This window comes from Schistocerca nitens, chromosome 2 (assembly GCF_023898315.1).
Source record: "Schistocerca nitens isolate TAMUIC-IGC-003100 chromosome 2, iqSchNite1.1, whole genome shotgun sequence".
Lineage (NCBI taxonomy): Eukaryota > Metazoa > Arthropoda > Insecta > Orthoptera > Acrididae > Schistocerca > Schistocerca nitens.
In genome coordinates, this window is record NC_064615.1 from 745,847,659 (window position 1) to 745,865,600 (window position 17,942).

Genomic DNA, 17,942 nt, shown 5'->3' on the forward strand with positions numbered 1-17,942 from the left:
TGTTTATGTTGCCATCAAAATAAGAATAGAGCTAGTGTTTTATTCAGTGTTTGTGCAAGTTAACAATATCACATTACTTGTCTGAACATGATGCATATCAATGGTTTGTCACTTTATTAATGCGGAACAAATAAACAATTCTGAAAGATACGAAACTTCCTGACAAACTGAAACTGTGTGCCGGACCAGGACTTGAACTCAGGACATTTGCCTTTCATGGGCAAGTGCTCTACTAGCTGAGCTACACAAGCACGACTCACGATCCATCCTCATGAAGGACAGGTCATGAGTTGCGCTCAGGTAGCTCAGCTGGTAGAGCTCTTGCCCATGAAAGTTCCCATGTTCCCATGTTCAAGTTCCAATATGGCACACCTTTTTAATCTGCCAGGCTATTTCACATTAGGGCACGTACCACTGCAGAGTGAAAAAGTTCCCATGTTCAAGTTCCAATATGGCACACCTTTTTAATCTGCCAGGCTATTTCACATTAGGGCACGTACCACTGCAGAGTGAAAAACTCATTCTGGACTTCCGAAAGAAGCTTTTGATCTCCATGTTAAGATCTCTTTTGAGAGGCATGTGGAAATCAAGATGTCTGCTCAGATACGGATAAATATTTTTGAAAACAATCTCTCAATGTTAATAATTTAATTTTCTAGTACATTTAAGTGATTTGCAAATTATTGAAATATCAATGCTACAAATAATTTTGTTGACTACTTACGTAGTTTTGCGAATCTGGTAAGTGTCAAACATCATAATGTACAAAACAACATTCCCTTGCACTGCTGCGCGCGCACGCACGCACGCACGCACGCACACACACACACACACACACACACACACACACGAGCGCTTGTGCAACACTTCAGTCAACTACAGGCGAGTGGTTGCCTTTCCTTTATTTTAAGTATTATTCCATCTAGTAATTTCCATTGCTGCTATCTATTATTGATTGTATTTCTCCAAAAAGCATGTGCCATTGGAGCAGACAACTCTGTGAACTTTTGAATACGAGCTTTATCATTTTTCGATTAAAACTGGATGGCTTTGAAGTATTAGGATACAAATGATATAACTGAATGTGACGAAACAGTTTAATGCTGATAAAGGAAGTACCTATAAAATTACATACCTACAAAGAATTATTTGGGCTCCAGAAGTAACAGGCAACACATTTATTATAGGTAATAAGACTGAATTGTGGAGTGGTAGTATGAAAGATTATTATTATTATTATTATTATTTTATTTTTATTATTATTCCAATTCACATCTCAGCAGAGGACAAGCGAATCTCAGACACTTCAAGTAATTTGCTGTAGGTTTTCATGCTTTAGTGACATTGTGGCTGCTACAAATGATGATTCATAAGCATCTCTGACGTATCTAAAGCATCTGCACTCACTTTACTTACTGCTAAATTCTGAGTTTTGTCAAAAGATAATTTTTTGGCTACACTAGTAACTGTACTACATCAGATATCATCATCATCATCATCATCATCATCATCATCATCATCATCATCTCATCAGTGATGGCATGATTCAGGAGTAAGAGCCCATGCCACTAATTTCACAACTCAATGTAGTCAGAAGCACTTGCTAAGTGTTGTAAATTACAACACATGAGTGGCTTGCATTCTTGTTTCCTTTTCCCCAATCCCTCTATTACTAGTGTGCTTTCTTGCACATGCAAAAAATGATGAAAGCTACTTCAACATATTATATGGAACCACTTATAGCATAGGTTTTTCACATGGTTTTCTGCACCATCTCTGAAGGAAATCAAACTCTTCACTACACTATAGCCAGCACAGTGCACTCTCTATGGTCTAAGTTGCTAACTCATCATACTATAGCCTAAACTAACTAATAATCAAGCAGCATAAAGGATCATTTTTAAGCAGACATGAAACAAAATCTACATCTATTGAAATGAAATCTAAAATACTTGCTCTTACACGCCAGTGATCGAGTGGGAATGAAATGTATGGGCTTCACTAAACCTAGGAATGCATTCTTAATCGTCTTCATAAAGTAATGATCAATAGTAAATATAAAAACATCAATACCACAAAATCAGGAAACACACACAATAGATAAATGAAACCTATCAGCAAATTATGTAAGGTTAATCATATCCTCATATTGAAAAAACTGTAGAACACCAACAAAAATTGCTAAGAACTTTTTATGAAGGCAAAAACAGAGTGGAAAGTGTCTGGAATTATGCAAACACTGGATTATGTAAAAAGGAGTGAGTTTTGTTAACACATCCAATTTCAAATAACTGAGCAACAGAAACAGATCAATAATGAAGTATATATGAACTGTAATGAGAGAAACATTCAACAAATTGTAACCCATTATTAATCGAACAAAGTTGTGGACGAATGTGTTGTTGCATTACTCACCCACTGTCAACAGGACTTAGGTCTTCAGTTAAGAGGTATTGTTAAGACGATCATGTGCCTCAAACTAAAATAGCAGCAATAAGGGGACTCTAAACACATCTGCTGCTTACCAAATCAAAAACTTAATAAAAATAGTCATGTTTCAGTCAGTGGACTACATTCTGCCTCTGCTTCCTCTTCTTTCTTCTTTCATTTTTCTCATTTTCTCTACATAAAACAATAAAGCAACACAGCTCTTATTTCTCTCTCTCCTCTTTCCCTCCTGCCTGTGATACAACAAAACTGTTGCTTCAACCAATAAGGTGTTGTGCATAGGCTTTTAAACTATTTTGGTGGGCTAATGCACTCAAGTACATATTGGACTGCATATTGTCACATTATTCATGCCCAACAAAATTTATGTTACTTCCATGTTTTAATGGCTGAAAAGTCCACCGGATTATTTGAGCCCACTGTTGTTCTTGGCAACAGGAATGATAACAAAATACCTGCAACGAAGGCAATTACTGTGCTTGTTAAATCTACTTTTTAGTCTAATCTCTCAATAAGAAAGATAAAATTTTAAGATTTTTAATCACTTGTAAATAAAAATTTATCCATCTCAATAGTGATTTTTAAGTTACGAATAAAAATCTAAATTCTGTTGTTCCTTAATGGCTCCTGCAGTAGAATCTCGAGAACACGTTTCAAATTTACAGCAGAGAGAAATCTGTAGAGAATACAATAAAATCACATTTGAATGCACCATATGATTCTTAAGTAGATACCTCTTAAGCAGAAGGGTGTAACAACTAGTAACTGACTTCACACCTCCATCACTTACTCTCCACTTTATCACAAGCGACTGACACCAAGAATGGAACACAGTTTTAGGTTGCAATCATTTACGTGCTGCACATGGATCATTCAAATTAGGATAACAGTCCTCATAAATTAAAAACAGCATGCCAAATCAGCCTCTGAAATGGATCTTAGCCATTCTGGGATAATATCTTAGGAACAGAGCTATTTGAGAAAGTTTTATGTGCTGATTGACAGATTCACTCTGCTTTTAAGGCTATCCTATTTTGCTATTTTGGTAACCACATGCTAATGATCCTCCTGGGGCGAGATGTGGTGGACACAGCATTTTCACAGTCTAGCTGTTGGCTATATAATGAAATTCAGACCAAATTGGACCAAAATTAAATTTGTTTCAGATTAAAGCTGTTCTTATAACCAGTGGCTGATACAGTCCTCCTCTTTTCACAGGTCTTCCCTATTTCTTCCTGATTTTACATCTTTTACTTTTCATTTTACTATCTTCTCTCATTAGTGCAATTTCCTTCATCTTCTTTAGCAATTACAGGTTTTGTACACTAGTAAGCAAAAGTTCCACATAATTAAGAAATGTGGGCATGAGGTGTGCATATGAACGGTTACAAAGAAAAGCAAAGTTCAAATTCAAAACATTTAGCATACAACAGTATCCAAAACATGTTAATCAGAATAGTTCTGAAAAAAAAAACTGTTAATAGTGGATATGGTGGCAGCTAACTGGCCACAATGTCTTTTCCCAATGCATCCTATATATGCTCTATATGCTTCAGCTCAGCAGATATCACTGCCTCCCCCTCCCATTTTTTGAGATGGATGTTTTCAGCTGGGAGAAATCCACACATCAGAACTGCTCTCCATGGATGGGGCTTATTGTTAACACCGAGGATGTCTAGCCAAAATGTGCATTTGAAAAGTCACATGTTGTTGTGATACTTAGTCTCTGTGGCTCTGAGTGCCAAAAATATGACACTGACCACAAACAAAGATCTGATCATTTCTCGTTTTCGGTCTAAGCAGTCATCTTTTTACCATGCTGTTAAACAAGAAGTGATTAAGCATCTTTATATGTGAGTGTGAGATACTGTGAAATTAGTGGTCTTTAATATTCAAAATTGAGACTGTTGCTCTTGCATCCATGTGCTGAAATGGCAGACTTGAAACACTGCATACCATCTGCCGTGCCATGGTTATTGTTGCAGTTCCTGGCAATTTTCGTTAAGACGCGTGTGAAATGAGTGTGCCTTTCTTATTTGAACATAGCTAAACTTGCCAGTGTCTGATGCTGATGAAACTTGGCTGACATGTTTTTTTGATGATCTAATATTCTTGAAAGGTGTGATACCTCTAGAAATACATGCCTTTATGTAACAGTACTTTACAAAATTGGCAGAAGTATCTAGTTCCACTTCTTTCACAGTTCGCTGCGCAAAACTCTGCAATGTCATGCAAGACATTTCTTTTTTCTACTTCCCACAATAATTCGAACAGTATGCACATTCATGTTCCCTGACAATCGACCCGGTGTATCCTTAAAAGGTGCTTGCTTTGCATGTTGAAGTGCTTCTCTTTCCTCCACAGTTTCTGCATCAACTTGTTGATCACTTGTCCAGAGTCTTGCAACTTCTTTTCAGAAATGTTTTATATTCTTTTCATATATCTGGGTTTAAATTTCTGTACATTTTATACATGTTAAACGAAGCACAATTTATTAGATATAAAACTACTTTCTTTGTCCATTTATTGGTTTTCTGCTTTATCCCACAATACAAAAGATATTGATCAGCCCTGTCCCGATCTTTCATAAATTTATTGTACATCACAATGTTATGATTCACACATCTCTTTTATCTTTCCATACGTGCAGGAAAACGTCACCTTGTCTTCGAAATGTAGTATCACCTTTCTTTAGAGGTTTTGCTTCTGTTTGTAGACATTGAGGGAGACCTCTACTAATTCAAATTCTACCAAAAACTCTTGTTTTCCTTTCTAGAAGTGTATGGGCAATAGCTGTACTGTTGTAATAATTGTTTTGAAAAACGTGGTGCCACATGCCAAGGTGAGGTGAATGTATAGAAAGAATAGTATCTTGAAGCTTTTTCCTCCCACAGTGTATATTTCTAGACTGGATATTTATCCACTTAACACTTTTGCCAACGATACAAACAAGCAAATCACGTCAGATAAGGTTTCCAGTATTGTGAGTCCAGAAACAAAGCTGCCCTCTCGGCGGTGTCATTGCTTCATCAAGAGGAAGCTCCTGTTCAGGTTTGTATACTGTTTGAAATATATCTTGGAGATACTTTAGCACGGGTTCAATTTTGTAGAGTGTTTTTCTAACCACTCTGTAATAAATTGTCATTGAAATGCCACGATTTCCATATCTGCTCAAATCGATTTCTGCTCATTAGCTTGCCAAAAATAGCCCGTCAAATAGTACTTTTTTATTTGCTCCATTAAGATCATCATGCCCAGAAAATTCTTCAGTTCAACAGCAGTGATATTCATAACTTTGGGAGACTGGAGATTCATTATAATGGTTTATGTTTTGTTCATAATACAAGTTTGATTGTGTTGACATCTGACTGAACAATTCATCCCCTACAAATAATTCCACAGCGTTTATAATGCTAATGATTTCACTGGGAAGGGTTTTCACAACTGGAATTCCTCTAAACATTTCCAAAATAAAGATCTTGTCCTTCTTTAGCCATCTTCTACTGTCAGAAGCTTTGTCCTCTCAATCGTTCGTAATTATCTCACTTTGGTGATTATAGCCTTTTTTCCAGTAACACCATCCGAATCACTTGGAACATCAGAACAATTGTCCGCAAACAGTTCAGCAAGACATTCTCTCTCTGACAACTGTTTTCGTGACATACCACACAAGGCAACAACTACAATACTGACTATAGTGTGGTACTGATTGCTGGTGGTAAAACAAAAGATAAAAATAAGTTCATACTGTTGTTCATTGCACTGAACCCACAGTTCATATATAACCTTTGTTAAATTGAAACAGTAACTGCTATGATGAACAGGTCTCAGAATACATGCACTGAACGCACACAGTTGGACCTGGAAACACACAAATCTACATGAGCCATACAGAATGTGTTAAATAACATAAATGTCATAGTATGGCTAATGACTGGCCAGCTGCAATATGGCTACCACACCATATTTATATATGATGATGCTACACAGATGTGAACACTACACAAATGCCTGATTCTACAAACACGCACCACAAAAGATTTTATCACTGAAAAAGTCATCAGTATTGCATGTGATTTTGCAGGTGACTAACAACAGAAACCATTTTCCACCTGCACACAAGAACTAAAATGAGAAAATAAAACTAATAAAAGCTAACATTTTCAAAATCATAATCTCCCAGTCTATGTCCAACTGGTAAATTGATGGTACAGAACAAGGATCGACTGCCAACATGAGAGAGTACGACAGCACTCCACCCTTACATCCATCATAATGCTTCCCCACATACAGGTCCCATTACCCAAACTGGTCTCTTCCTTATAAGTTTCTTTGATTGTAACAGTTAGCATATTTCCTCTAGAGCAGCGGCTCTCAAACTGTGGGGCACAACCTGCAGAGGTACGGTGTGGGGTTGGGAGCGAATGGCATGCAAGGGGTGCATGGTATACTAAAAGAGGAAAAAATATTTCTTAGTAACAAACAATTATATTAATCTCTTCCTCCGAACAAACAAGGTGCCATTGATCTGTACTCAATTTCACCTGACGGTGTTATGCCAGACGCGGTCAGTGACAATGAAACTGCAGTTATATTTTTAGTGCTGTCTGAAATGATTGGGGTGGCTGGATGACACTGGCCATCGGCAGAATTGCCTGTTGTTGGTTGAACTGTGACTATATCCTTAACTATCGCACACTCTGCAAGCTTTTGCTCAACCATCTCGACACCCCCTTACAGTCTAAAGAACATCTGCAGTGTGTAATTTGTTCAACCATTTTAGCTGCTGATAGCCTAAAGTCTAACAAGTTAGACAGACATCTTGAAACCAAACAACCTGAATTAACACAAAGACAAAGCATTTTTTGTCAAGAAACTGCACTGAAGTATGCACAGATGGAGCACATTCAATGACCGGATTTCATGGTGGATCACACACGAAACTTAAAGCTGTAGTTCAATATGGACACACTGTTTGACACATCAGCAGACTCTGGTTGCTAAAGAACTTATCCCAATCATTCACGAAGTGCTCCAAACACTTAATATCACAATGGCAAAATCTATAAATTTAAGGCATTTTAAAGTATTATGTGAGAAGTTGGGTGCTAAACAAACTAAACTGCTGTTATTAGTAATAATCAATGGCTTTCAATTGATAAAGAACTAAAAAATATGTTTGAAGCGAGGACTGACGTATTGTATTTCTTAAAGGAGGAAAGTCACACACTGCCAGAGTGTTTCAAGCAAGGGTGATTTTCTACTGAAAATGGCTTACCTCAATAACATTTTTGAGAAAATAAATATTCTTAACACTTCACTTCAAGGTAATCAGGCAACTGTACTATCTTGGTATGAAAAAGTGAAGGCATTCATAAAGAAATTAGAGCAGTAGCAAAACAATATGTAAAATGGCATGTTAAACATGTTCCCTGATTCAGTGTCCTGTTGGAGGACACAGGTAATCCAATACTTCCAATAGTGAGAAAAGCCTGCCTTTGTTCTTTATTTTCATTATAGTCATGCATGTAGTTTTGGTTTCTGTTGCATAAAAGCTTTTTAAATTGAATTTGGAGAAACAGATAAGCCAAATAAAACATAAAAAAAAAATTACTTTTTTCTTAATAAAATGGTCTGGGGTGGGGCTGACACTATTTTTCCTTGTGGAGGGGGTGGTAGGGCAGAAGAAAAATGTTTGAGAACCAGTACTCTAGAGAAATGTGTGAAAAGAATGCTCTGCAGACTTTCAGAATTTATTTGTAAAAAGTACATTCCTTCCCTATTCCTAGACTGTTTATGTTACTGACATCAAAATAAAAATGCCAGTCTCTGTAACAGCCATGAGTGGGTCCCATTCCGTCAGATGTCTGCATACATAGGAATTGTTCAAGGGCTCTTCTTTCGAAAACTAACTCCTGAGGCAATTGTAATCTTTTACGAAAATCATGCTACATACATAACTAGATTCTGTTGTGGAGTTACAATGAGGTGACTAAAGTCACGGCATATCTCCTAATATATATTACTGCCATCTGTATATGTGCATATCACTATCACACAACTTTATCACCTCAGTGTAAGGCCACGATATGCAAGTCGTAGGCAGCAACTTGATGTGGCATGGGCTCCACAAGCTGTTGGCAGTTCCTTGCAGAAATATTGAGCCATGCTGCCTCTATAGCTGTCCATAACTCCAGAAGTGTTGCCGGTGCAGGATTTTATGCACAAAGTGACCCTTTGATTATGTCCCATAAATGTTCAATGGGATTCATGTTGGGCAATCTGGGTGGTCAAATCATTCACTCTTAATTGTCCAGCTCTTACCATCCGAAATCGGTCTCATCTGACCAGGCTATGGTTTTCCAGTCATCCAGGGTACAACTGATATAGTCATCAGCCCAGGAGAGGTGCTGCAGGTGATGTTATGCTGTTAGCAAAAGCACTTGGGTTTGCCACCTGCTGCCACAGCCCATTAACACCGAATTTTGCTGCACTGTCCTAATGGGTACATTCATCATACGTCTCATATTGATTTCTGTGTTTATTTCATGCAGTGTTGCTTGTCTGTTAGCACTGACAACTCTACCAAACACTGCTGCTCTTGGTTGTCAAGTGATGTGTTGTCATTGCACAGTCTGTGAAGAGAGGTAGTGTCTGAAATTTGGTATTCTTGGCATATTCTTGACACTGTGGATCTCAGAATACTGAATTCTTTAATGATTTCCAAAATGGAATATACCACGTGTCTAGCTCCAACTACCATTCTGAGTTCACAGTCTTATTTCCTGTTGTGCAGTCATAATGATGTTGGAAACCTTTTCACATGAATCACCAAAGTACCAATGACAGCTCCGCCAGCGCACTGCGCTTTTATATCTTGCATAATCGGTATTACCGCCATTTATATATGGGCTTATCACTATGCCATGACTTTGTCACTTCAGTGTAAGACCAGATAATCTTGCAGAGTAGTTAGTGTCAGCTAATTTTACACTAACCTCTTAGTAGTAAGATGTAAGAGGTATCGGAAGATTTCACTAGGTGCACACCAAATCAATAAACATGACAAGCATTACAGATCTAAGTAAATACTTTTCTTTTTTTCTTAGGTCACATGCCTATTCAAAACAGGGAATATTATTTCACAATATTTTGGAAAAACTACCAGATGTCTGTAGCTTGCCACAACAATATTTTGGTACAGTGCTTTTGAATATCTGAGGTATGAGATGCAACCACAAATGAACTGGTTTTATAAATGCAAGTAGTTCCAATATTCCTGCAGATCTGAATCCTTTGTACATTTTTTCCACAGTCCGTGTTACATTTTCCTGTAGGCAAGTTCAGACTAGTGATGCAGACCTGCTTAATGTATCAATACAAACAAACAAGTAATTCAAATAATCAAAAAGGGACTTCTTATCTACATTTAATAACTGATAGATCAGGAATGATAAACTAAGATCTAACCGGAAGTGCTTGTATGAAGAAAGGTAAGCAGAAAAAGAAAATTCTATAAAACTAAATAGTGTCTTACATGTTTAAGATAGCTCACCTTTTGTAACATTTGATCATATTCAGCTATTATTTTTACAAGAACCTGGGTTTCCGAGAAGTCTCGTTTCATGTATGCCTCTTCAGCACAAAGTATGCGAATAGCAAGGCCAGGACCAGGAAAGGGATGTCTCATTACCAAATCAACAGGAAGACCCAGTTCTTTTCCAAGAATGCGCACCTGTTAAACATTACACAACTAATAACACTCAAATACATTTTTGTGAGCAAGAAAAAAATTTAAAATGTCACAAGACTACGTGAAAATATTACTTTGTTCTGGCCTTAAAAAAGGTGATTCCTTGGCAGATTGTACTTGTTCATAACAACGGTAATTTTAATTAACCAGCTGCAACAGCACACAACCTATATCATCTTTTATAGTTCTACTTTGTGTTGTTCTAGAAATGTCGAGAAAGCGATAATTACCATCTTTCATGCTATATTCATAAAAAGAAAAGAATTTAATATCCTATTGAAATCAGGGTCATCAAAAACATAACACTACGTCATATAGGAAAATTATATAAGAAGAAATCTACTATAGAGCTACTGATTGTGTCATACTGGGTTTGGGGGCGGGGGGGGGGGGGGGGGGGGCGGGGCGGGGGCAGGGGGGGAGGAGGTGTATGGTTAATTTTTTAAGCATGGGTGTACGGGGTTTTGAATTCTACTCTCCTGTACAATTACAATGTTGTGATCGCCTCACTCTGTCTGTTCCCACATGCAGCATACAAATTTATTTTGCACAAAGGCTATACTAATAATATGACAGATGTAATACTCAAATTATATATAAAAAAAAAAAATTTAAGACTTTTTCGTACCACTATTCAAAGATCAGATGTTCCATGGTAACTGAGGTTACTACGTGATGTAAAGAAAAGTAACGTGATCAAATGATCTTCAACAATACATTCACTCTTGACAATAAGTACCAATGGCAATGGCTGTTCCAACACTGAGTAAGCCAAGAACATATACATATATGGCTTAGATATAATGATAAATATTATTTGATTTGCCTACACTCTCCTTATTAATTGACATGCCCTGACCAATGATTGAAGCTCTTTTAGAGGATTCTATGATCAAGTATAGTGTTTAACAGAACTGTTACCTGAAATTAATTTCCCGCAACTCTTGTAAAAGTCAAAGTAATAGATTTAAAATGTTTGAGATGTCCAGTTGTAATTTTCTGTTTGCAGTACATTTTGTCAACTACTATAGTTGCTTTCAGTGGATGTTGAGAGCAATTTTGTAACTCACTGTTTGGATTCCAAACAAATTGAACAAGTACACAATATCCACTGCCCTGGCAATCAGTCCTGGTGCTATTAAACAATAAAACAGTTAACATAAATTCGGATAGAACAGAATAGCCATGGGGTGGAAAAAAAAGAAAACAGGAAAAAAAATTAAGCAGGGAAAATTAAATAGGATCAATCACTCCTATGAAATTAATATGTCTACTATGTCGTGTGAAACAAAATCCAGGGCTCCGAAAAAGGGGGCGTACATCACATAACTTGCAAATGTGGAGGTTAAATGTTGTGAAGGTTCTAAGGATTACCGTACGAAGATGGTAACAATGCAAGCATCACACCCGATTCAAGTAATTAACTAAATCAGCTGTTGCTTAACACTGTCCCACGTGTGAGCATAAAACAATGTACGAAGATATCGGCAATGTGAAACACATGACAAATTTCTTAAATACTGAATTAAAAGACACAATTAAGATGAGAGCTATGAGTAATTCAATAAACAGTGACAGGATTAACTTTTAACAATGTAGGAAAAGACAGAGTGCTACTTATCGTGAAGAGGACACATCAAGTTGCAAGACAGGCACAATTAAAAGACACTTCCATAAAACTTTCAGCCGTAGCCTTCATCAGTAAAAGAGAGACACACACCATTCACACAAACAAGCAAGCAAGCACACCTCGTGCACACACGACTACCACCTCCCACAACTCGGGCCAGAATGCAACTATCATGCGGGATGCAAGCAGCAGTCTGGAGGGGGCAGGGAAGGGGAAGAGGAAGTGATAGTAATGTACAGGTGGGGAGAAAGACAAACACTGTCTGGCAGATTGTGCTGGGACTAGAATGCCAACAAGCACACCATCAGGAGATTGTGGGGCAGGGAGGTAGGGAAAAAAGGAGCAAAACCAGAGAGGAGCAGGGAAAGATTGGTGGATGCGTAGGCAGAAGGCTGCAAATAAACATGCTGGGAGATGAGAATGGGGAGGAGATGATACAACAGAGAGGCTGGAAACTGTTGGATGGAGGGCTTGGGGACAGTATGTCACCATAGCTTGAAGTTTCGGTGGGAGGCACTGTCCCCAAGACCTAGACCACAAACAGATCTCCCATACCATTTCCCCTCACCCCCAAGTACCAGCGACAAAGTGGTGTCGCCTTCATCAGCCCCGACTGGAACAAATGAACCACACCCTTTGCCAGGTCTTTGATTGCCTATCACCATGCCTTGAAATACGGGACATCCTACCTGAGATACTTCCCACTCCTCCTAAACTGGCACTCTGTCACCCTCCCAACCTCCACAACACCCAAGTAAATTACTATGCCAGTCACAATCCCAGCCCCTTGCCACAAGGATCATATCCCTGTGGAAGACCAAGGTGTAAAACCTGCCAAGTTACCCACCCAGAACTTCCTATTCCAGTTCTGCCCCATCAGGGCTGGGCCACCTCTGAAAGTAGCCTGTCTTTTAACAGCTATGCTGCTATCATTGCACAGCTTTTTATGTCAGTATGACTAACAACCACCTGCCCACCAGGATGAACAGCTACCACCAAACTGTGGCCAGGACCAAAGTAGACTACGACATGCAGCTGAACACAATACATTGACTTCAATGGCTGCTTCACTATCCAAGCCATCTGGATCCTTCCCTCCACCACCAGCTTTCTTGAACTGCACAGGTGGGAGGTATACTTACAACACAATCTCCACTGCCGTAATTATCCCGACCTCTACCTAGAGTAACATGCTGTCCCTACCCTCCATCCTACAGCTTCCATCTCCTCTCCCCTACTATCTCCTCCCCATTCTTATTTCCCAACATGTTTATTTGCAGCCCTCTGCTAATGCATCCGCCCACCTTTCCTTGCTCCTCTCCTGTTATCCTCCTTTTTTCCCCCACCTGCCTGCCACACAACTTCCTGATGCTGTGCCTGTTGGCATTCTAGTCCCTGCACAATCCACCAGAGAGCATTCATCTCTCCCCCAACTGGAAAATACTATCCATCCCCCTCCCCGGCCCCTCCAGACTGCTTCTTGCATTCCACATAATAGCTGCATTCTGACCCGAGATATTGGAGTTTGCAGTCGTGTGCACACGAGGCGTGTGTGTGTGTGTGTGTGTGTGTGTGTGTGTGTGTGTGTGTGTGTGTGTTCACTGATGAAGGCTGTGGCCGAAAGCTTTATATAAGTGTCTTTTAATCGTACCTATGTGCAACTAAACATTTCTCCTTTACAGTAAGTAGCAATCTCTTTTTCCTACAGTGTTGACATTTCTACGTAGAGTTAGCTTTTGTAATGTATGGAATTCAGCACCCTGTCTATTTAAACCACATTTGTAAACTTCAATTCATTCTCTCTCTCTCTCTCTCTCTCTCTCTCTCTCTCTCTCTCTCTCTCTGTGTGTGTGTGTGTGTGTGTGTGTGTGTGTGTGTGTGTGTGTGTGTCCATAAATAAATGCATGTCAAGAGATTGTTCAGCACTCCCGTGCGGTATCATGTGTTCACATGAGGTTTCACTATTGCATGAAAAGGTGCACTGACCTGTGTTTCGTAGCAAGCATAAAGGGTGAAAAAGACACTTGAAAATGAACTAAAATGTCTTATGAAACATACTGAAGCTTTTTTTTTTCTTTTACTGCTGTGGCCAACAATGAAGAAACCAGGTATAATATATCTTTTGTGCAAATACATAAACTGATAGCAAAAGCTTGTAGTAGTTTGGAATCGACTGTATGCTGTATTAGCAGCCCCATAACATCGGCAGAATCTCCAGATGTGCCCATGTGTTTTGACTCTCCAAGAAAGGTATATAAAAGAAAACAGAAATCTACACCATTTGAAAATTTTAACGAAACGTTAGTGTGCAGAATTGCAATATTTCATTATTATGACAGAGGAAGGAAATCCAGTGGCTAGAAGAATACCAAATGATCTCTGTGAAAAAATTAATTATTCTGGCTGAGTGATCTTTGTTGTTCATGCTTAACTTACTTAACTTTCAATTCTGAGGGACAAAAATTTTTAAGCAAATGCAGAGATATTGCAGCAGCAAGACTGAAGCTTTTGCATACAATGCACTTATTGGGTGCTGAGGAGAACAGGCCTGTAGCATCCTTACAACGTGAGGCCACATTTGGGTCATGCATTTACTTCCAACTTTGTACACTCTTAATAGTCCATTACCACAACATAATGTGGAAGTAATAAGGCAGACTACATAGGTGATTCTGAGATAATTGCAAGAGAAGTTTTACGTGTCAGTGATGTATCTGTACGGTGCAAAACTGAACACGAGCTGGCGGCAGTCCATAATCGGTGGACCACTGGATCATGTATTGCTCATGGGCTCCCTGCCCCCCAACCCCTTCCCACTAGTCATATTATTTCATACATATTACATCTGAAAGGAAATGTGATGAAAAGATGTGTGTATTTACATGAACTTTCTTTGACTTTCCAATGCTATTTGACTGTTAATTAATTTTTATGATTATAACAAATCTTACGTGACTTTTATTTCTATAGACACATTAAAAACTTTATCAAGCACCTTCAAACTTGTACATATTTGGCTGACAACGAATGAGAAATTGCTTCTCATGAAGCTGCTACTGAAGTACTTTTGATCATACATCACTGATTTTTGGCAACAATATTTATGAAAATTTTGCATTATGTGTGGTTTGCATTTAAATTTTTGGAAGAAAGAGAAATTTTTCCAAATGTCAATGAGTTTTGTTTTTCCTTAGAAATCTGAAGATTCCTTCTGCATGACAGCAAACTGCATTCATCTGATGTAGTAGCTGTCATTTTAATTTTTGTTTTGTGTGTCTGTATGAAAAATATAATTGTGAAACTTGTAATGTTGTAAATTACTCTCATATTCTGGTATACTGCATATTATTGTATGATTGAATCAAGTTATTTACACCTTTATTTATAGTCTTGAATTGGGCTTTCCAAGACCGCCCCTTACCCTTAAAACTTGTGTCTGCAGATCAAAGCATCCAGGTACAAAGCAGTTCTCTGTACCTTTCCCAACTTAAGGTATAAGAGATTTCGGAAATCACAACAGGCTTACATTTACAGAAAAACTTCATGTGTTTGGTCATTTATTTGTTGATAACACTGTTCGACATGGGTTCTATTTCTGATATTAAAGTATGTGCTTCTAGACCATTTTACTGTGGGAAATTCAAATATGTAAACAAAATATCGTTGTCAGGGATACTTTTTATGTAATATGTATATATATATGTATATTCACAATTCATGGCAAACACAGAGACGTTATAGAGAAATACGGGTATGTTGCCGCATCCAGTAGTGATAGAACGTGATAATTTCTTATGCAACAGCAGGTGGGAAGAATCAGACATCATTAGGTTATCCCCCGCCACACCTATGTCATTAAGACCACCTGAAACATCTCATTAACTCGAATGGCAACTGCAGGTCGCTGCCTCGGCAGTAAAGCTTCACGCCTCCTAGGGGCAGGTGCGTCGAGTTTACAACAGTGGTGTTAGCCGCAATTTGTGTCAGTCTTAACGAGTGGGTGTTTTGGCTGACAAGAAACTGTCTGTCATATTTCCAAGCACGGTTGAATTTTTTAGTTCCCGTGTGTAAACTGATTGAGCCTGGTGCTGAAGGTAAAACTACTGCTTGTTTTTACACATCAGCGTACCTCTAGTTCCCTACTATTAATTTATAACAGGTGTATTATCAAAGTGGTATTTTTAAATTTGCAGAAATGCCACGTCGTCTTGGATATGGATATAAGCCGGACTACTTCTGCTACATCTGTGGGAAGTTCACTTTTGCCAGAAATAGGAAGAAAATTTCTTCAGTCATAAAGAAAGCATATAAACATTACTTTGTAGTAGAGGCAGGAGACCAAGATAAAGAATGGGCACCACATTTCTGTTGTGCTACATGTTACTACAAACTAATTCAGTGGTGGAAAGGTAAAGAGAATGTGGCGTTGTTTGCTGTTCCCATGGTGTGGAGGGAGCCTAAGGACCATGTTACTGATTCTTATTTCTGTCTAACAAAAATTCAGGGTTTTACAAACAAAACGTCGAAGAGGCACATTGTTTACCCAGATCTGCCTTCAGCGAGAATGCCAGTGCAGCATTCCGACAACCTTCCAGTACCTTCAAGAGCTCGAGGTCAAATTCCGAGTGACAGTGAAATAAGTAGTACTGAAGAAATCACAGATGATGATTCTTTATATCACTGCACAAGTGAGTCATCGCCACATGTGTTAACACGGGCAGATTTAAATGATTTAGTACGTGATCTAGGACTAAGTAAACAAAAGGCGCAACTGCTTGGTTCAAGATTACAAGAGTATAATCTACTGCAACAAAGTACTAAAATCAGTGTGTTCAGGCACAGAGAACATGCCTTTATTTCTTATTTTTCAACTGACGAAGCACTGACATTTTGCAATGACGTTGCTGGCCTGATGAAAGTGCTGAACTTCACTTATACTTCACAGGAGTAGAGACTTTTCATAGGTGCATCGAAAACAAGTCTGAAGGGTGTTTTGCTCCATAACGGGAATAAAATACCCTCTGTTCCAGTAGCTTACGCTAGTTTGACAAAAGAGAATTACGAATTCGTACAAAGGATGCTAAATTCATTAAAATACAATGAACACAAATGGAAAATATGTGCAGATTTCAAGAATTGCTATGGTACTGGGAATGCAACAAGGCTACACAAAGTATGCCTGTTTTCTTTGCGAGTGGGATAGTCGAGAACGAAATTCTCACTACGTGAAAAAGAAATGGCCTAGGCGAAGATGAAAAAGTTAGCGAAAAGAATGTACAACGTGAAACTCTGGTAGCTCCTGAATATATACTACTTCCACCGCTTCACATCAAACTTAGCCTGATGAAACAATTCGTGAAGGCCATGGATCCAACAGGCTGTGGGTTTGCATATCTAGCTACCAAATTCCCCCGTCTTTCAGCTTCAAAAATAAAGGAAGGTGTATTTGTGGGCCCACAAATCAGGGAGCTGCAGAAAGATGCAAATTTCGAAGCATGTTTAACTGATAAAGAAAAAACCGCATGGGACTGTTTCAAGATGGTGTCGGAAAACTTCCTTGGAAGAAGAAGAGCTACTAACTACAAAGCAATGGTGAAGGATATGATCAAAGCATATTAGGATTTGGGGTGCAATATGTCTTTGAAGGTACATATGATGGACTCTCATCTGGACTACTTCACAGAGAGTTGTAGTGACGTATCGAATGAACTTGGGGAAAGATTCCATAAAGACATTTCTACCGTAGAAAGGCGCTATGAAGGGAAGTGGATACCTTCTATGTTAGCAGATTATTGCTGGAATATCATTCGAGAGAAGAAAGATTCACAATACAAGAGAAAAAAGTGATGTGCATTAGAAGGCAGTGGCTCATTGTTTGTCAATTTTCTGTAATTTCTCATGTCAAATAAATGCTTCAAAGTGTATACACAAAGGTTACTGTGTTATATGTTAGATCCCACCCTCCGTTAATGTGATGAACTTATAACATCATAAAGATGTGCATTTGTTTGTCAAATTTCACCTCACGTTTGCTGCCCTATATCAGAAACTGAAAAGAGAAATGAAATTGTGATTACTCATAAACTATCCCTGACAGAAAAAAACCAAAAA

General features: G+C 38.5%; 1 protein-coding gene across 7 annotated transcripts in view; it reads right to left on the reverse strand.

The window, feature by feature from the left end:
• LOC126236972 (GMP synthase [glutamine-hydrolyzing]) overlaps positions 1 to 17,942 on the reverse strand; it is a 187,011-nt gene that overhangs the window by 46,247 nt on the left and 122,822 nt on the right. For all 7 annotated transcript variants that reach the window (XM_049946685.1, XM_049946686.1, XM_049946683.1 and 4 more), the window contains one exon: positions 10,004 to 10,183. In XM_049946685.1, coding sequence (XP_049802642.1) covers positions 10,004 to 10,183 — 180 coding nt within the window. The remainder of the gene's footprint in view (positions 1 to 10,003; positions 10,184 to 17,942) is intronic.